At 49.6% G+C, this 20620-nt stretch overlaps 1 protein-coding gene across 4 annotated transcripts in view; it reads left to right on the plus strand.

The window, feature by feature from the left end:
* The first annotated feature begins 147 nt into the window (after positions 1-147).
* ARHGEF7 (Rho guanine nucleotide exchange factor 7) overlaps positions 148-20620 on the plus strand; it is a 126007-nt gene continuing 105534 nt past the window's right edge. The window contains exon 1 of one of the 4 annotated variants that reach the window (XR_009536726.1): positions 148-445. Coding sequence is in view for 3 of the 4 variants with exons in the window: in XM_060128989.1 (XP_059984972.1) it covers positions 281-445 (165 nt within the window). In the remaining variant the exon portion in view is untranslated. The remainder of the gene's footprint in view (positions 446-20620) is intronic. The other 3 variants (XM_060128989.1, XM_060128986.1, XM_060128987.1) reach the window with 3 other exon arrangements.

Genomic DNA, 20620 nt, shown 5'->3' on the forward strand with positions numbered 1-20620 from the left:
GCGGCTGGAAGCCGGGAGGCGGCGGCGGGGGCGGCGCCGGGCGGCCGCCGCAGGTTCATGTGCATCTAATGAAAAGGCACTTGACAGTCGGCCAGGACGCACGCGAGGGAGCGCGAGCCGGCCGGACCGCGGCGCCGCCCGAGCCAATCGCCGTCGCCGGCCTCTCCATGGGCGAGCAGGAGGAGGGGGCGGTGGGCGCAGCCGGCCGGGCCGCGGCCGCTCCGAGGTGAACGGCGCCGAGACGGGCTCGCGGCGCGGGGAGGCCGGGCGCGCCGCCGCTATGAATTCCGCCGAGCAGACCGTTACGTGGCTCATTACCTTGGGGGTGCTGGAGTCGCCCAAGAAAACCATCTCGGACCCGGAGGGCTTCCTGCAGGCGTCTCTGAAGGATGGGGTGGTCCTCTGCAGGCTGCTGGAGCGCCTGCTGCCCGGGACCATCGAGAAAGTGAGTGCCCCCCGGCCCGTGCCCCCGCGGCGGCCAGGCCCGGGGCGTTGGGAGGCCCGGCGGCGGGCGCCGCGGGCGGCTGGAGGCCCCGCGCCCCACCTTGCCCCCGCCGCGGCCCGGGATGCGCGGAGGCGCTCGGGCGCGGGGTCGCTGGCGCCGGCACCTGGTGGCCGCGCGGGCCGGGAGAGCGCGGGGCGCGGAGGAGCCCACGCGCCTCCTTTGTGCGCGGACCCGGGAACGCGGCCCGCGCGGGGGGCGCGCTGTTGGCGCGAGGACCCGGTGGCGGGATCCCGCTCGGGGCGCCATTGTGTGCGGGGCCGGCTGGGGAGGGGTCCGAGCCGCGTTCAAGGGGAACGGCCCCGGGGAGGCCGGGAGGGACGGGGAGCTCCGCTCTGCCCCGCCCGAAGGAGGAGTCGCCCCTCTCTGTGACCTGAGCAGAAAACCGCCGTGCAAAGCGTCCTCCCAGGCTTTGTTTGAACAGCTTTTGTTGGTGGTATCGTAGGAGAGTTTCGCCCTCTGTTTAATTGACCAATTGCTATGCATTTTTAAAGGATGCATGTATCAGTAGCTGAGGGCTGGGTTGTGAAATGATTTACTGCCCTCCCCATGAAAGAATGCTCATGTCTCCAAGCCCAAAGGATGGCAGACACAGGGTTGGAAAACCCTGGCATACTTCAAGCCTGGCTTAAAGTCCTAGATTTCAGTTTCAGGTTCGTACCTGATTTTGAACAGAATCCCTAGTCCTACAGACCCTGCTTCTCCTCTTCGTGACTTGTGGTTTCCTCGGGGCTGGAGGGTGAACCCTGGCTGCAACTCCTGAGTGATTCAAGTTTGCTTTCCTCTGGCTCAGCTGACAAAGCAGGGGCGAGTGGAGAGAGCGCTTTTTAAAACGGTGGATCCCTGTATTCAAAGACACTAGAGTCTTATCCCAGTCTTTTTGCCAGTACATAATCTTAGGATCAACAATTACTTAAATGGTGTTAAATGTAGAAATTAAAGTGCAGCATAATTAGGAAAAACTATTTAATTTTTTAAATGGGGTGTATTGGCCCGAAACGCACAGTATCAATTTGCTAATAATAAAATGTTAATTAGGTGACTTTAAAAAGTAAACTGTTTAAACTTTTAAGTTGCCCATGTTCTGACACTACATTTAAAAGGTCAGAAAAGATTTTATTTAATATGAATTGTGTACGCCTACTAGTTTTAGGAACATATTTATGAAAACAGAACCTGCATTTTAGAGTGAACAGCTGCCTGTCTGTCCAGGAGATAAAAATGTTGCTTCTAAATGAACCTGATGTCACAATAAAATTATGATTTAAGGCAAGAATAAGGAGCAGCTCTATCTTTCCAGGCGCTCAGAATACTCCGCTGTCATCTGGATATCAGGACCTCTGGTAATAAAAGACAGATGTTGAAAGGCATTGAAAATGCATGCTAAGTTTACCAAAATAGGCTTATGTGAAAGACTTCCATTTCTAAAAGTGAAGCTTTAAGAAACTTCGGAGGCTGTTTGATAAAAACATGTCATTATCAATGCATATGTTACTTGGCATATTAACTGCATTCATACTGACCGGCAGACTTCAATAATCACTTTCTTTTAAATGTAGAAAGATTTTCTTAGAAAACTGTAGCATTCCTTTCATCTCGGAAACAACAAAGAGAGGAATGATTAACATGTTTAATTTGCAGAAGCCAAACTGAAACAACCCAACATGTTCTAAAACTGTGGTCATTTGAAACTTCTTATAGCGTAACTACCCTTTTATTCCCCCCCGGGCCCCAACTGGTTTGTTTAGAGGGACACAGTCACAGTGAAAGTTCAACGTCAAAGTAGCAAATTAGAGACAGAGCTACCGATTCTCTGTGGTATGAATGTAGGTTTGGACAGTAAACTGTTAGCCATTCTCCACCTCTGGAAACCCTGGGTTTTAGAAATGTCACGAGCATTTTCCATTTCCCAAGAAGAGTTATTTAGTTGAACTTTCCGATGTCTGCGTGCACACTGAATGACGTCTGCCAGAGAGCTCACACGCTGAACAGCCTTCACCGAATGTGGGAATGTTAGTCTGAGGACGTTTTTCCTTAAAAAGGAACATTTGGGAACTTCACCGAGTATTCACATGGAATTGAAAGGCTCTTAACTTGACCCCAGTTTGCTACGTGAACACACAGAAGACTGATTAACGGGATGTAAGCAGCCTGCAGCTTAACTTTTGCAAATTCACAAAATGTAACACGACCCATTCAGCCGGCGATAGCATAGTGCAGAATGGAGAAAAGTGTCGAGGTGGCTTGGGTTTCCCATGTGCCTTTTATTAAGAAAACATGTCGTAGTGTGTTTCATGCATTCTGTTGGTTTGTTCTGTTTTAGGGCCAGCGAAGAGGGTGAAGACCGAAGGGCAGGTTCGTTTCAGTTCAGATTGTTCTGCTCATTTTAAAAAGCGTTCTGTGGAGGTTCCCCTCGTGCTTCTGTTGAGGTTCCCCTCGCGCAGCCTGCTTTTCTTTAGGTGGAAGGTCAGCCAGGGACGAGAGGGGCTGTGAAAAGAGACACATTGAGTTATCGCCAACGCTGTGTTCTGATACGTTCTCTGCCGTAGGGGAGAGAAAAATGGGTGTTACAAGGTCTCCTGAATCTTCGTGTATGAGGCTCCGCTGCTTTGATTTTGTCTAGTAGTGGCCAGGATGTTTTGCCGACCTGCCCACGCTGTTTGCTTCCGTCATTCCTCCTGTGATGAGAAACACACGAAGGCTGGAGACTCCGGGGAGGCGTGTGAGCCCTGAGCTCGTGAGTTAACACTTTAAACATCCCTGGGCTACTTAGTCAGAGGGGGTGAACTTGAGGGGCAGTCATGTTCCATCCTCTGCAACTTCCTTAAGACTAGGAAGACACATTCAGATGATGGAAGTCATGAAAGGCTGCTTGATTTAGTTAGTTAGTCAGTCAGTCAGTTATCGGCCACACCACGTGGCTTGCGGGATCTTAGTTCCCCGACCAGGGACTGAACCCGGGCCCATGGCGGTGAAAGAGCCGAGTCCCAGCCACTGGACGGCCAGGGAATTCCCAAGGCTGCTTTAATTTTACGTGTAACTGCAGCAGATGAAGTTTCTTGGTTCACCACGAAACACTCAAGGAACCTGGTTCTCTCTCTCTTTGCCCAGGAAAACAGAGCACACCGTAACCCGTAAAATGCTGCCCAGGAGACACTCCATCTGTCAGTGTTTGTGCAATGCACAAATCAGGTGCTGCCCTCTGGCCCTGCTAGATGCCCTGGGTGTGCGTGTGTGTTCAGACTGGTTTAAGCTGTTGGCTGTGTTTTAGCTTCCTAGGGTTGCTGTAACAAAGTACCACAGACCAGGCACTTAAACACAGAACTCCATTCTCTCACACCCTGGGGACACAAGTCCCGGATGGCGGCGTGGGCAGGGCCGCCCCTCTGCAGGGGTGGGGAGGGTCTGTCCCGGCCTCCCCGAGGCCTCTCGAGGTTCCTGGCTTGGGGCAGCTCAAGTCCAGTCTTCCCATGGCGTCTCCTGGGGTCTCTTCTGTGTCCAAACTTCCGTTTTATAAGGACACCAGTCATTGGATTAGGGCCTCCCTCCCCCAGTATGACCTCAACTGATTACATCGGCAATGACCTTGTTTCCAAATAAGATCACGGTTCAGCAGCCCTGGGGCCTAGGGCTTGAACATATGAATTTCAGGGGTCACAATCCAACCCATAACAGGTCGGATGATACGTTGGAACCAAACCAACTTATTAAGTGTTTACCTGTCTGCAGGGTGCAAAGCGCTGTTGGAGATAAAAAGACTGAATAACAAGTTCTTAAGCGTTTTAGTCCAGGAGAAAACGTAACTATAAAAACAAGAGCAGTAGAAATAGAGACACAGATGTAGAGGACAAACGTATGGACACCAAGCGGGGAAAGTGGTCGGGGGGGTGGTGGTGGATGGATTGGGAGATTGGGATAGACATGTATCCACTCATATGTGTAAATAGATAACTAAGAAGAACCTGCTGTATAAAAAATAAATAAAATTCAAAATTTCAAAAAAAACCCCAAAAAAAACCCAAGCAGCGTGGGGCAGAAGGAACTCAAAAGTCAGGATGTCAAGGATGTCAGGATGTCAGGCAGAGGGAACGGGCGCTGAGGAACGAAGGCCTTGGAGGGACCTGCGTCTGGGCTGCCCAGCCTCCGCTGATTTTTCTGACACGTGGATTAGAATATGGTTTGTATTTCCCCAAACTGTGATCTGGCAGTCCTCGCTGATCTTCCACAGACTTGCAGAAAATCAGTGAATTCTGATGCAGCACGGGAAGGAGAAACTGCTTTTTCCTAATTGATTCCTGACTTGCTTTCTGCTCTGTCCTAGGATTCTGGGGCTGGGCGGGGTGGGGTGGAAGAGAAGTCCCAGTGGCCGTCGGACAGCAGTTCTGAGTGTCCGCTGAGAGCAGTTTGCCTTTTCTAGGCCCTTCGGCCCTGAGAAGGACGTGGTCAGCAATGGCAGTGTGGTGTGTGAGGCCTCACTCAGGACCAGCTGGTTTGGAAGCCGGCGCCCTTCCCTGTAGCTGCCGTAAATACCTGCTCAGCAGCGCGGGTGAAGCCCGCAGGGGGAAAAGTTATAGAACACGTGACCTCCTGTGTTTTTTAAGGAGGCTTCTTTAAAGTTTGCAAACTGAATTATTGGCTGTATTAAGGTGCTTCTAATGAAACTGCTTAAGGTTTCAGAATGGCTCATTTTGTCATGATGAACATCTGCCTTTGAAGCATGTGACTTTCAAGTACCATCTTGACCCTGCACCAGGGTGATTCTTGTTTGGGTTTTAGGCCCCATGTAACTGCATTTGCGGGCTCATTCAGAACAACCCCACCTAAAATCAATTTAAATCGGGACTACCTCCAGAGATCTCCCGAGAGCCACGCTGGAAGTGCTATGGTGTGGACGCCGGCACGCACGCACCCCCCCCACATGCACGCACACACACACCCGCGCACACGCACACACACCCGCGTGCACGCGCACACACACAACCCCCGCACGCACGCACACGCGCACGCGCACGCGCGCGCGCCCAGGGTGACTTGGGCTTGCAGGGCAGGGCGCTGGGGGAAGGGCTGCAGGATGGCCTTTCATCAGGGGCAGCTGCCTCTGGGAGCTCTCCGGTGGGAGGACTCAGCGTCTGTGCTCTCCCAGGACCGCATTCTATTAATAGAAGTGACACCCGTCGTGGCCTTCTTCCCTCATTTCTTTGAGCACTGCCCGCCTTTAGTTGCTTCTCTTTTAAAGAAACAACTGTGGGCGCCCCGAGCTGCGGGCACCGTGCTAAACTGCTGTCCCGCTGTCCTCCCGGGTCTCCCCGTGTCACAGGTGAAGACACTGAGACCAGCAGTGGCCGAGCCCGGGCCCCCAGCTGGCTCAGGGTGGAAGGCTCTGCCCAGGTGCGCCTGCTGCCCTGGTCGGGGACCTTTCGGGCTGCCTTAGGGAGCACCCGCTGGGCACCGACCTGCGCTAAGTCAGGGCTGGTTCCTGCTTCAGGGATTACTCTGCATTTACTGGGAGTCTATCTAAACCAAGATCTGAAACAATACTGTGTGTGTGTGTATAATAAACTTTTTTGGTAGGGCTGTCTCTAGACTTTTGGACTGGAATCACATGGGAGCCGGAGTCGCCCATGAGTCTGTCACTGTTGGTAGAAGTTGGCAAAAGGCACACCCTCCCTCTGGGCACTCACCTCCGCCACGGGCAGCATGGGGGCGCTGGGAGGTTTAGCGGTCCCTAAGACCCACTGGCCGCCCCCCCGGGGCCACTGTAAAATGGGGTGGTCCCAGTATGTGCTCCAGAGTCATCAGTTGCTGTGTGACCTTGGGCAACCTGCCTCACTTCTCTCAGTTGCCTCCTCCTAAAAATAAGATTAACGATTCCTGTCTGGAGGGAATGGCCTATTGGGGCAGTAGGGTCATTATGAGGGGAAACAAGTAGATGTGAGGGGTTTTGTGCAGTGCTGGGCACAGAACAGGTCCTCGTAGATGGAAGTTATTATTATTTTATGGATCAACACGGAAAACTTCTCCTGCTATGTCCAGGAAAACTCTAAGCCCGGATCTGAACCGGAACGCTACTCGAATCCTGGAATATTTCCTTATTCTCACAACTGGGCAGATTCTTGCAACCTCAGCGGGCTGGCGGCCCCTCCCTTCCCACCCTGCCAGACTACCATCGTCTGGGGTGGTGGGAACACGGAATGTGGCTTCCTGAGCCCTCTGCTGAGCGCACGCAGCTGCTGGCTCGCGGGGCCAGAGGGCCAAGCTGCGGGCTCAGGTTTCGTGTAGATAGAGTTTCACACATGGGAAGGGCCAGGAGTCACAGATGGGCAGTGAGGGCCCACCAGCCCGCCCTGTGTCTGCAGAGGGGGGGTGTTGGGGCCACCCCTGGGCCCTGTGTATCCTGGGTTCGACTTCTGACTTTTCCCCTCCCCTTCTTCAATTCTACCAACTTAGGTTAGGAGAATTTGTTTCCCGATGTTTTTATATTTCTAATGTTAGCTCTGAAGTTTTAAAGTTTTATGAACCAGTCTGGTAGTTCTCAGCCTTGCTTCTGTGGGATAGTGTGCTGTGTCTGCTGCAGTCTAAAGGCAGGGAGATAGGGTGGGGACGTTTACACATTTCCAACACAGTTTTTCAAAATAGTTAAATCTAACTGATGTATTTATCACCTACTGTGTGCAACCTAGTGTACGCGTCATATACACGGAAACACATGCACACACATACATGTGTTCTGTACTGACTTTTCAGTCAAGTCATAAGAGAAGCCGTCGGGTCTGAAGTGTAAAGCATTTGTGAATTCTCAGTGGAAGGAATACTCAAGACGTCACGCAGCCCAAACTCATCATTGGGTTCACTGAGGGCAGCACCATATGGCTGTGTAAGTTGTGCACTGCACAGTCTAGGGAGAGTCATTCACACTGTAGTCTAAGTGCATGGTGTCTCCAGGACAGTGCTGGGGGAAGGCTCTGGGGCGTGGTGCATAAAGGTGAGCCTCTATGGAGGTGAGCTTCCTAGGGTACACAGCAGATTAGAGGAAGGTTGAGGTAGTTTATGGAGGTGGCCCCAATTCTCCATCCTCCCTGTAGCCATGCCCTCGTAGCGTGACACTGCAGCTCTTCCCATTGAGAGGTGAAGCCTGTTTCCTCACTTCTTGCATCTGAGCTGACCTTGACTTGTTCTGGCCAATGGGACGTGGCAGAAATGACAGGTGTGGGACTTCCCTGGTGGCACAGTGGATAAGACTCCGTGCTCCCAATGCAGGGGGCCCAGATTCGATCCCTGGTCAGGGAGCTAGATCCCACATGCATGCCGCAACTAAGGAGCCCTGGAGCCACAACTAAGGAGCCCGCCTACCACAACTAAGACCCAGCACCACCAAAAAAATTAATTAAAAACAAAAAAGAAGTGACAAGTGCTACTTGCTAGCCCAGGCCTGAAGAGGCCTTGTGTGTTTCCATGCTCTCTCAGACCCTGCTTCCACCCTGAGGACCAGCCCGGGCCCCAGATGCTGAGGGATGCAAGACCACAAGGCAGAGAGCTCAACTGTCCGTGCCGAGGCCTCCTGGACCCACCCGCAGCCCACCAACCCCAATTGTGAGAGAGGCTAGCCAAGGTTGGCAGAGCTGCTACCCGGATCAGAGTTCACTGCTGCGTGAGCGAGCTCAGGTGAGCCCAGCGCTGCCCGGTGGACCTGCAGCCCCACAGACAAAACGCAAGCTCACTTCAGCTGCCACTGAGGTTTCGTGGCTGCCTGTCCTGCAGCCTCACCGTGGCAGTAGACACGGTGCAAGTCTGGAGAACGGAAGTGGTGTTTTGTGCGTAACTTTAATTATTATTACACTTAGAGCAGCTTTTTTTAAAGGGACCGATAAAGTTCCTATCTTTTCTTTAAAGAAGGTGAATGTAATTCAGCGCCAGAAAAAGTGTGGCACTTGAAACCTCCTCCAGTTTCTATCTAGTTTTAGTTTAAAATGGGAATCCTCATTTCCAAGTTTGCTTTGAAGTCGCAGTTTCTGGCAGTGAAGTCATGCTCTGGCAGCATGATTTTTTTTTTTTTTTTTTTTGCGGTAAGCGGGCCTCTCACTCTTGTGGCCTCTCCCGTTGCGGAGCACAGGCTCCGAACGCGCAGGCTCAGCGGCCATGGCTCACGGGCCCAGCCACTCCACGGCATGTGGGATCTTCCCGGACCGGGGCACGAACCCGTGTCCCCTGCATCGGCAGGCGGACTCTCAACCACTGCGCCACCAGGGAAGCCCTGGCAGCGTGATTTTTTAGCAGTCTAACAAAAATCCTTAGAACAGTCTGGTTTGGGTTATTTGTAAACACCCTGGCCTGTGGTGGCCTTTCTCCCTCAGTTCTGAGTGTCTCACTGCTATGCTTCTGCCAGGAAGACACTTTCCCACTGATTTCCTGTGCTTGAGACAGTTTAAGTTCATAAGAGACTTTTAAGTTCCATCTGAAGTTAGCAAATTTGTTCAGAAGTCTTTTGTCAGGAATACAGATTATCTGAAAAAGCCTGTTACTTTCTGAACGCATGCCAAAAGGTTATGACTGTCATTCACTTTACAAAAGAAAGTTAGAGGGGTTTTGACAGAAAATTAGGAGTTTCAGAGAGATCATCCTGGCCCATAGCCTCTGTTCCTTGCTCTCAGGAGGTGTAAGAGGCGTGGGAACACATGGAATCTTCTTCAGGCGATCTTTCTGTGGTGCTGGAGAAATTGCCTTGTTCAACGATGCTCATATGACATTGGTGCTGGTAACAGATTTCTTCCCACGGAAACATGAAATTTTCTGGTCTCAGTTCTCTTATTTGTTAAGGCATTTTTGTTTCTTTTGAAAACAAGCTCCATAAATAGAATGGGGTTAAATTCTCGACAGCCTTGTGTCAAAGGTTAAGCTTCCAGAAAGTACCACACTTTTAAGCCTTGCTTTTAAGTGATGAGAGACTGGAACTGAGTGTCTCCCAGACTTAATCAGTGGATGAGAGATGGAGAAGAAGAGTTTGTTTCTCCTTCCTCTGACCTCTGACCAAGCACATTTACTTAGATTGAATTCAAGTAACTGCCATGTCAGTGAGCCAAGGCTGGTTCTTCAAATAACTAACAGTAACTATATTTTGTTGGGTGTGAGTCTTTTTTTTTTTTTTTTGCGGTACGCGGGCCTGTCACCGCTGTGGCCTCTCCCCTTGCGGAGCACAGGCTCCGGACGCAGAGCACAGGCTCCAGACGCTCAGCCTCAGCGGCCATGGCTCACAGGCCCAGCCACTCTGTGGCACATGGGATCTTCCCGGGCCGGGGCACGAACCCGTGTCCCCTGCATCGGCAGGCGGACTCTCAACCACTGCGCCACCAGGGAAACCCGGGTGTGAGTCTTAAGCACCCTGATTATAAATTGTTAGTTAAAACGATATTCTGGGAGTGAGAGAGAACTCACCCCGCATATGATTTAAGTCTTTTGTTGGCTGTAATAGAGCTTCTACCTTAGGAAGATAGAAAAATATGGGCAAAATTAAACCCACAGCAACTAATAGACAAAAGAGAACAATAAAGGACAGAATGGGAATGGGTGACGTGGAAAACAGAAAATTACTAGAGAAAACCAACAAAACCAAGAGCTTGGTTCTCTGAGAAAAATCAATAAAGTTGATGGACCTCTTAAACTGGTCAGGAAAAATAGAAGACACAAATGACCAATGTGGAGAATCACTATAGATTCTACAGTTATTTAAAGGGTAATAACGGGATATTATGAACGTTTTTATGCCGATACATTCTATATCTTAGATGAAAAGTACAATTTCCATGGAAGACACAGACTACCAAAGCTCGTTCAAGAAGAAACGGATAACTTCAGTAGCCCTGTATCTATTACAAAATTTAAACTTGTAGTTTAAAAGCTTCTCATAAAGAAAATTCCAGGCCAGATGGCCTAACTGGTGAATTCTACCAAGTAAGACTTATATCCAGAATGTATAAGGAACTCTCAAGACTCAATAATAAGGAAATAGTCGATTTAAAAAATGACGTTAAAACGTTTTGAGCAGATCCTTCACCAAAGAAGATATACAGATGGCAGGCACATGAAAAGATGCTCGACATTATTAGTCACTAGGGAAAGTAAATTAAAGCCACAGTGAGATACCACTACACACACCTATTGGAACAGCTAAAACTGAAAAGACTGATCCTACCACGTGTCGGCAAGGATGTGGATGGGCTGGGACTCTCATCCACTGCTGATGTGAATGAAAATTGTACAGGCGCTTTAGAAAATGGTGTTTCTTGAAATATTAGATACACATCAACCAAATGACTTAGCAATTCCATTTCTAGGTGTTTACCCAAGAAAATGGGACTTCATTTTTAAATAGCCACAAACTAGACACAACCCAGATATTTTCAACTGGTATATGGATAAACAAAGTATTGTATTTCCATAGAATACTACTCAGCAATAAAAGGGAATATGCTATAGCGTGGGTAAAAATTATGCTGAGTAAAGAAGCTAGAAAAAAAGTTCATACTGTATGATTCCCCTTATGTAAAATTCTACAAAAAAAGCCATCATAATCTGTAGTGACAGAAAGTAGACCAGTGCTTGCATAGAGACACTCTGAGGGCACAAGGAGTCCTTTGGAGGGTAGGGGTGTTCATTACCTTGATTCTGGTGATGGTTTCACAAGTGCACATGTGTTGCAACTGCTCCAACTGTACACTAAGTATGAGCAGTTTACTGTATGTGGATCACATCTCAGTGTGTGTTACATGACAGTTTCACCCTGCATGTTGCACAGAGTGGAGCTTTAATTCATTTTACTGCCAGCCCTCTACTTCTGAACCTGATTGTTCAGAAAACGTGTACGGAATTTTAAAGTGCAAGTATACTTAGCCTCCTTGCCCAAGAGCTCACTTATTTATCTGTCTATCTTCTCATCAAATCTGTATCAGGTGTCTACTGTGGTTCAAGGATTGTGCTGGGACACTTAATGATTAACAAAAATAGACTCGCATACCATCTAGTGAAGGAGAAGCACGTTAAAGATACTGTTTGAATTTGCTTTACAGATTGAGATATGTGCTCTGAAGGCAAGGAACAGATTTCTCAAAGTGTGTAGCAGAGGAAGCTGATTTACCCCTGGCAGATGGGACAGGTGGTGTCTTAGGGAAGGTCTCCTCCAGAAGCAGTACATGAGTGGGCTCTGGCGTGAGTAGAGGGGGTGTGTAATTCGAGGAGCAGTGGGGGACTCCTGGGTAGCCACAGTGCTGAGACCGAGGGAGAGCTCAAGTGCTCCTGGAGAGAGCGCCACGCGCCAGGCCCCACAGGACGTTGAGTGACTTTGGGTTTTAAAGATTTTTCAGAGTTTTAAAGGGAAGGATGATGTGATCAGTTGCAGATTTTGAAAACAATACTCCAAACTTCCCAGTGTGGGAAATGGATTAGATGGGGCCCAGAACGGATGCGGAGAAGAGCGTTATTAAGTTCTTAGTGTGGTCCATTGAGAGCCAGCGGGAGCTGGGATTGGGATGGACACCGTGCTGCAAACACCACGAAGATGGCGGGGGAGAGGGTGAGGGAAGGCAGTCAGTGGGGCTCCATGGTGGGTCCACGGTAACTCTCAGGATTCTGGCTGCGCACCGGGATGGCTGGCAGAGTCACAGTGGCAGCCTGGCCTGGGGCCTAGGCTTGGAACAAGAAGGTCATGAATGGATTCAGTGCTGAGGGTGCTGAACTGGAGCTCAGAGAGGACATTTGGGCTGGGTGTAAATTTGGGAGTGACACCATAGAGATGTGAATGCAAGTGTGGGGTGTTGAGGTTTCCCAAGGGGAAATTATAGGTGAGAACTCCAGAAGGCCTTGGGGACTCAGACGTGGCTGGCCAGGCAATGCGGATGAGCCTGAGGGGCTAAGGAAGGTGGTGGTTAAGTCCGGGGGGGGAGTGTGGTGACCTGAAGTCAGTGGAGGAGGATGTCCAGTAGACTGCAAGAGGCCAAGGGAGTGGGCTTCAAAACCCCACACCCAAAAAGCATTGGCAGTGTGTTTGAAGGGAAGAGGGCTCTGTCACTGATCATCCTGGGACAGCGGGCACGCCTGGACTGTGCTGGGCAGGCCTGGCTGGGCGCTCAACCCAGTCATTTGTGATCTTAGCAAGGGCGCCTGTGCTCAGGTAAAGGGGGGGAGTGTGAGCTCAGGACAGACAGAGGAGCTGGGGAGGGGGTGTTGGAACGGAGGCAGCTGCGGACACGGAGGTGGGGAGCAGAGAATGTTGGAGTAGAGTGTGGAGCGTGAGAGAGTGGGGGACAGCTGGGCACCCACAGAGGGCCCGCTGGACGCAGGGATGTATGAATTTACAGCGAGTTTTCACATCATGAGCTCAGGAACTCGGAAATTTTGTTAAGAGGAAGTTGACCTTCAGTTGTTTTTTCTTGATAAAGGAGACTCTAGAAAACTCTATTACTTTCAGTGGCTTCAGGGAAGTATATCTATGGTGTTTTTTCCCTCATTTCCTACCTGTTTTAACATGTGTTCAAGTCCAGAGTGTGTTGAGACTAAACAGTGGTGACTCTGAGGTTTCCGTCTTGTCTTAAATGAATTAACGTCAGGTGTTTACCCCTTTGATTCATTTTACATTCATGAATGGCTTTAAAGGTAAAGATGGGGACATGGCTGAGAACTTACTGCTCTAGGCTGTCTCTGTGTTTTGCCACTGACATTTGAAAGCCCAGATCTGATGGAGGTAAGGCCTTTTAGGGATGTCAACGTATAATTTTTAGAAAGTTCAGGTTCAAGTTGAGGACTATTTGTTTTATAATTTTATGAGTATACACACATCTCTCCTGGGATTTGCTTTCTCTTTCTCATTTAGAAAATGCTCACAATTAGTTACATATCATAATAAAAGAAGGGAGATAAAGGTAAATCAAGTAGTGTTTATCGGGAATATTGTCCCTAAATAACCACAGTAAATGTAAGCAGTGTTTAGCTTTTGGGTATTGTTTTTCCCAGTCAAAGCAATAAAACCCGCACTATTCAGCCTGTCTCCACGTGTGGGGAATGGAAGCTCACCAGTTATTTTTTCTCCTTAATCCTTCTTCTTTGAGAGGATGGTGGGGAGAGTATTATTGGGAGCGGGGGTAGGGAAGGAAGAAGTCTCTCTCTCTCTCTCTCTTTCTCTCTCATTGAGGAGCTTATGGCCTGAAAATTTCTGGGTTGGGATGGTTTTCTTTTTCTTACAGCTGGAAGTGGCATAGCTGCCCAACAATTAATTTTTTGTATAAAAATTTTTACAATTTTATGTAAAAATGTTAGTGAAATTACCTGATATCAGAGTTAGCAGTACCTGCATTTCAAGTTGTTTTCAAGTAATGATGGGTTTTTCAGCGCTTTGTACCTTTGGCTTAGGTGGTTATGTGGTTCTTACACTTGAGTGTGCCCAGATGCGCCTGGACGGCTTGTGAAAATAGACTGCCGGACTCCAGCCCAGAGTCTCTGATTCTGTAGGTCTGACTGGGGCTGAGGATCAGCGTTTCTCACAGGTGTGCAGGTAGGATCAGCGTTTCTCACAGGTGTGCAGGTAGGATCCGCGCTTCTCACAGGTGTGCAGGTAGGATCCGCGCTTCTCACAGGTGTGCAGGTAGGATCAGCGCTTCTCACAGGTGTGCAGGTAGGATCCGCGCTTCTCACAGGTGTGCAGGTAGGATCCGCGCTTCTCACAGGTGTGCAGGTAGGATCCGTGTTTCTCACAGGTGTGCAGGTAGGATCGGCGTTTCTCACAGGTGTGCAGGCCATGCTGATGCAGCTGGTCCAGGGGACACATTTCAGCACCTCTGACAGCCCACTGAGCTCCTCAGCCCAGGAGTACCGTAACCTGGGACTAACCAGACTGCATGCACGGCAGTGCATCTTTAAGAAGACGGGAGACCAAGATGTGGTCACCTGGGAGCTTTTCCACAGGTGAGCACAGGCTGCTCGCCTACCTGGATGTGGCCCCCAACCCCATGCTTGGGAAATTTCCTAACCTAGTGCCTTTTAATTCAGGACAGAGCAGACCCCATGCTGCTTCTCTGTGGGCTTTTGGGGCATTGAAACATGGAGGTAGAGAGCCTGGAACGAATCCTGCCTTGGATTGGAAGGGGCACTTGGAGTTTACCTGGAAAATGGGATTCCTCATGTTTCTTTACATCTAGAAAATTGTTGCATAAAACAGAAGAGAGGGACTTCCCTGGTGGTTCAGTGGCTAAGACTCCACACTCCCAATGCAGGGGGCCTGGGGTTCGATCCCTGGTCAGGGATCTAGATCCCACAGCCGCAACTCAAGAGATCCCACACGCTGCAACTAAAGATCCCACGTGCTGCCACTAAGACCCGGCGCAGCCAAATAAACACATATTTAAAAAAATACACAGAAGAGAAACACCATCCGTATTGAGGCCCAGCTCAGGAGGCTTGTATGAGATTTAATAAATGTATTATTTAAGTTGAGGCACTTAAGGAGGAATCCTTGAAATATTCATATTAGGGTTGGGAGGAACTCTAGCTAAATAAGATGATGAGTCACTAAAAGCTACCAAAAGGTAGCTTTACCTGTGGGTAAGCTGTGGGTAACCTGTGGGTAACCCTTACCTGTGGGTAAGGGTTCTCTGTGAAACTACAGCTTTCGGGGGAGGGGTAAGTCACCCGCACTGCTGAGCTGTGGGCGGGGGGCATCTGGGTCCAGCGAGTAGGTCTGCTGAGCTGTGCCTCCGTCCCTTGCTGCTCCCAGGGGCCGTGGGCCTAGGGTCCTTAAACTGGGGCCCTGCTTCTCCGCAGGTCTGCAGGGTCTGTGGCGCATGCTGGCCTTCCACCGCCACCGAGGACGTGCGTCTTGAGTTCAATCCAGTCTATGCTTTTCAATTCAGTAGCCAACTAAGAATTCACTTTGTCACTGAATACGGAGAAAACAGAGATGGTTTCTGGCAACCTCCCAGACCCCTACCCACGTCTGGTCACAGGACCTGCTTTTCTAGGTGTCGTGGCGGAGACGAGCTTCAGCGACCGTCTCCTCGCAGTGAATGAGTCTGGAATCACCTGACAAGGGTTTTCAAGCCGCCATCATAAAAAGGCTTCAAAAACGATTACAGATTCTCTTGAGACAAGTGAAGAATAGGAGATCGCAGCAAAGAGAGAGGGCTTATGAAAAAGAAACATACGGAAATTACAGAGCTGAAATACAGAATAACTGAAGTAAAGCTCACCGGCTGGGCTCAGAAGTGGAGTGGAGAGGACAGAACCTGGGGACGGAGAGGAAGCAGGCTGAAGGAGGGGGATGCGGTGAGGCTGCGCCTGCCTCCCGAGGCCGCGGGGAGACGAGCTAGCGGACCAAGGACAAGCGGCAGCGCTGGCGGCGCCCTTTCTCACTGCTTTCCCTGTCCCGCTCTCCCCGTGTGTCTCTCAGCTCTGAAATGTCAGAATCACGAGAGGGCCTCATCAACTTGTTCCGGCCCCTTTGTGAAACTTAGGACCCGGGCATAAGGCAAGCCTGTCCCCACGCAGGTCTCGTGGGCAGCTGTACAACATGCCAGCCGCCGACAGGAGCCGAGGCCTGGGGGAGCCAGCCAGCTGGTTCCGGGAGCCCCGCTTCGAGGCAGCGATCTTCCTTAGTGACAGGAGACGGCGCTGAAACCAGAGTGCTGGCTCTCAGCGGCGCCCGGCTGACCGACGCCTGATACCCACAGAGCGAAAACGGAGCCCTGGACGCCGAGCTGGCGGTCCTCGGAGGGCTGGGCAGCAGCCGGGCGGCCGGCCTCAGACGGAGCCGGTGGTAACAGGATGCATCCGTCAGCCGTGACAGACAGGGCTTAGGGTTTATGGTAAAACCCAAGAGCGTCTTTTATGTCTCTGTAATGTTTTGTCTACGGTGATTATATTTCCAAGTGTTTTTCAGCACAGTTCCTGTCTCAAATATTCAATTCTCATATGAGACCAATTATATTACTTTCTGGTTCTAGGTGCTGTCAGCATCACACCTTCACTTCCGGTGGCTATAACCAAGTGATTCTGGTACTGAATTAGTGTCATAGGCAAAGGTCCTTAATTAAACCATTAATTCACTGAACCAATAATATACTAAGTGCTTGTATGTGCCAGGTGTTGAGATGTAACACTCATCAAACAGACTGCCTGTGGGGCATATATTTCACGGCACAGGGAGGTATTCTGGACGCGTACATAGTACACAAGTAGATTGCACAGCACGTTAGACAGTGATAGGGCTATGGAGAAAAATGGGGGGGATGCCAGCAATTAGGGTGACATTGCAGTTTTACTTCTGGTAGGTAGGGTAGGCGTTACAGAGAAGTGACATTTGAACAAAGACTTGATGTATATGAGCAAGGCGTGACGTGAATATTGGGGAGAAGGGAATTTCAGGTGGAGAGACTAGGCTGTGCAAAGGTCCTGAGGTAGGAGCCTGCCTGGCAAATTCTGGGAACAGCAGAGGGCACTGTGAGTTGGGGGAGAGTAGCAGCTGGCTGATGATGAGGTCAAGGAGGGAACGAGGGAACAGACCGTGCAGGGCCTGCTCAGGCATCATAAGGACTTAGACTTTAAAAATAAATGAGTAGACTTTATTTGCAGTTTTAGGTTTCCAGAAAATTTAGCAGAAAGTACACAGAATTTCCATCCACCCCTCTCCACTTTCCCCTATTATTAACGTCTTGTGCTAGTGTGGGACACCTGTTACAGTTGATGAAGCAGTACCGATACATTACTAAGTAAAGTCCATAATGTACATTAGGGTTCACTCTGTGCTGTGCAGTCCGTGGGTTTGGACATGACACGTATCCGTCATCACAGTGTCACACAGGATGGTTTCACTGCCCTAAAAATTCTCTGTGCTCTGCCTGTTCATTCTGCCCTCTCCCCTAGTCCCTGGCAACCATTGATCTTTTTACTGTTGCCATAGTTTTACTTTTTCCGGGATGTCACATTGTTGGAATCATACGGTGCGTAGCCTTTTCAGATTGGCTTCTTTCACTTAGTAACATGAAGTCTCCTCCATGCCTTTTCGTGGCTCATCTTCTTTTATTGCTGAATGATCTTCCATCTTCTGAACCGACCACAGTCTATTTGTTCATTCGCCTACTGAAGGTCATCTTGATTACTTCCAGCGTTGGGCAATTATGAATAAAGCTGCTATAAACATTTGTATTCAGGTTTTTGCGTGGACACGTTTTCAACTCATTTGGGTAAAGCGAATTTACCCAAGAAGCAAGATTTTTGGACCTTATGATAAGAGGATGTTTAGTTTTATAAGTAAGTCTCTTCCACGGTGTGGACCAGTGTATATTCCCATCAGCAGCAGATGAGAGGTCCTGTCGCTCCACGTCCTTGCCACCATTGGGTGCTGTCAGTGTTGAATTTGTGTCATTCTTTTTTTTTTTTTCTTTTGATGTGGACCATTTTTAAAGTCTTTACTGAATTTGTTACAATATTGCTTCTGTTTTATGTTTTGGTTTTTTGGCTGCGGGGCATGTGGGCTCTTAGCTCCCCAACCAGGGATTAAACCCACACCCCTTGCACTGGAAGGTGAAGCGTTAACTGCTGGACTGCCAAGGAAGTCCAGATTTGTGTCATTCTAATGGGTGTGCAGCAGTGTCTCACTGTTCTTTTAATTTGCATTTCCCTGATGACATATGATGTGGAGCATCTTTTCATATGTTTAGTGGCCTTGCCATCTGTATATCTTCTTTGGTAAGGAGACTGTTCAGGTCTTTTGCCCATTTTTCCATTGGGCTGTTTTCTTATTGTTGAGTTTTAGTAGTTCTTTGTATGTTTTAGATAAAAGTCCGTGATTGGATGTGTGTTTTGCAAATGCAGTACTTTCGTCCAGTCTGTGTCTTACCTTTTATTCTCTTAAAGGATTTTGGCTTTTACTCTGAGTGAAATGGGGGGCTTTTGAGGGTTTTGAGCAGAGGAGTGATGTGACAGGCAAATTATAAATGTGCAGGGAGATGTTCCAGCTATAGTAGTATGGAAGAAATAGAATTCCTGAGTATGCATTGGCCACCTTATCTTTAACTAATGAAGCTCAGTTTTTCTAAGTGATCGTTTGAAAACGTAGTTTTGAACTACATACTGCTCCACATCTTACAGCTACGGCCCTATTTCAGCGGGTACTTAAGAGCTCGGGAGATAATGAGCTTCCTATCACCTTTTTATTACTCACACTTAATATGAAGTCTCGACTGGCTTTTTTCACGCAAGAGGCTTTTACAGCACGAGTGCTCCGAGCTGTGGTCGCCTGCTTCCCCTGCCGTTCCCTCTGGGGAGGGTCTTCGCTGCTAGTTATAGAGAGGCACACTTGCCACTGAGCGTCCTCCGCTTTTTCCTCTCCCCTTATTCACGTTCCTTCCTCTGGTGAAGGCTCCCTTTTCGCTTCCCAGCCTCTCTCCAAAGTCAGCCAGCCCGCTCTGCGCGCCTTCAAGCCTCCCACATGCTAACGTGTGGGTGAAAACAGAACTTTCTCCAAGGTGGTCAGTGTCCCGTCTTCTGGCCCAGAGGCGTTAACTTGCCTTAAATGCAGCTTCTTGGGCTGTTTAGAAATGAAAGACAGGTTCTTTCACCGGGAGGGCTGGTCAGGCACGAGGCAGGGCGCTGCTCCGAAGTTCCCACTGCTGCCCCTGGCTTCACTGCGTGGGAAAGGGCGGAGCGTGCACAGTGAGGTAAACCAATGGGGTGGCAGGCCACACAGGCCCCGCACAGACATCTGAGGACACAGGTTTCATCGGTGCAATCCCAGCAGTGGCTGCGGGGACAGGACTTGACATTCTCCCTTGAGGCGTCTCGGTCAAAGGTAGGGGGTTGGGTTGTCCGTGAGGCAAAGGGCAGACCCGTGAGACCTGCGGCCACCAGTGCCCCATGCTCCTGGGGGGCGGGGCTCCTCTCCTGGGGGTATTCTCGCCCCTGCCTGCTGCACTGACACTGCAGAGGTACATGGCACCCTCCCATCGGAGACCACGAGCCTCTCTACAGGCTTTTCCACCAATGGACACAGGCAAAGACATCGGTAGCCATTCTGAAATGTGCTCAGTAGGAGAGGAGATGGATGTCAAAGGACCCGAAACACTGCAGAACTTGAGCTTAAGAAGAAAGTAAGCACTGGCTCAGATTTACAAAATACATGTTTCCGTTGGGTTGAAAGCATGAGAATGAGAGGAAAAAAGGGATGATTATTCCATATGAACAGGTGAAACTTCAGTTAAGAAAAATCTCTGATTACAAGGCCCAATCTGAGTTGTCTTAGGAATTCGTACTCCTGTTTCCCTGCATCAAGATCCTTCCGAGGTGTAAGAAATGGCGTCTGCTTAAGGAAGGCACAAGACATTAATGACGGCCTGGCCCGTGCCCCTCTGCGTCCCAGGTATCTGGATCACAGCCACCACAGGGCATGTGCTGTTTTCAAGACTGCTCTCATTTGACGATTACTACACACCTACCTGTTTTGATCTAACATTACTGGGAGAGCAAAACACAAATGCAGTGGAGAAATTTAACCTAGGTAGTCTGGTGAAAGCTTGTGCCCACATTTTAAAAAATCCATTTTTGGCATTGGTATCAATTTGGGACTGTCGCCACCATCTCTGAAGGACTTAAAATGTGCTTTTGCAGCTTGTGGGAACTGAGCCTCAGGGGACACCCGAGCTAACCACGCAGTCTTGCTGGTCCGCCTGCCCCTGACATCCCCCATGTCTGGGATGGCTGAACTCAGTGCATTCCTATTTCTGATCACCCTTTATGGCTTGCCTAGCTCCACACTAATGGATGACATCTTTATTTTTCCCCAGATGACCATAGCATCCATACAGGAGCTGGGCTTTGGGATATAATGAAGAAGGGAAGCCAAAGGAAAATGTACTTTATTGAAGTGTCTGAAGTGTCTTCCAGTAAACTACTTGTAACCCAGGCCACACACTTTGGGAGCTAATTTACTATCTGGCATTTCGCTGCCAAGACCTTGAGCTCCCTGCTGGACACTTCACTGTTTTCCATGGATTTGCAGGAGGAGCCCCGTAGCCTCCAAGTGGGCTCTGCAGACCTCTGCCTTTACTCCCCTGAAACTCTCTGGCTGCAGAGTGAGCGGAGAGC

Source organism: Lagenorhynchus albirostris, chromosome 18 (genome assembly GCF_949774975.1).
Source record: "Lagenorhynchus albirostris chromosome 18, mLagAlb1.1, whole genome shotgun sequence".
Lineage (NCBI taxonomy): Eukaryota > Metazoa > Chordata > Mammalia > Artiodactyla > Delphinidae > Lagenorhynchus > Lagenorhynchus albirostris.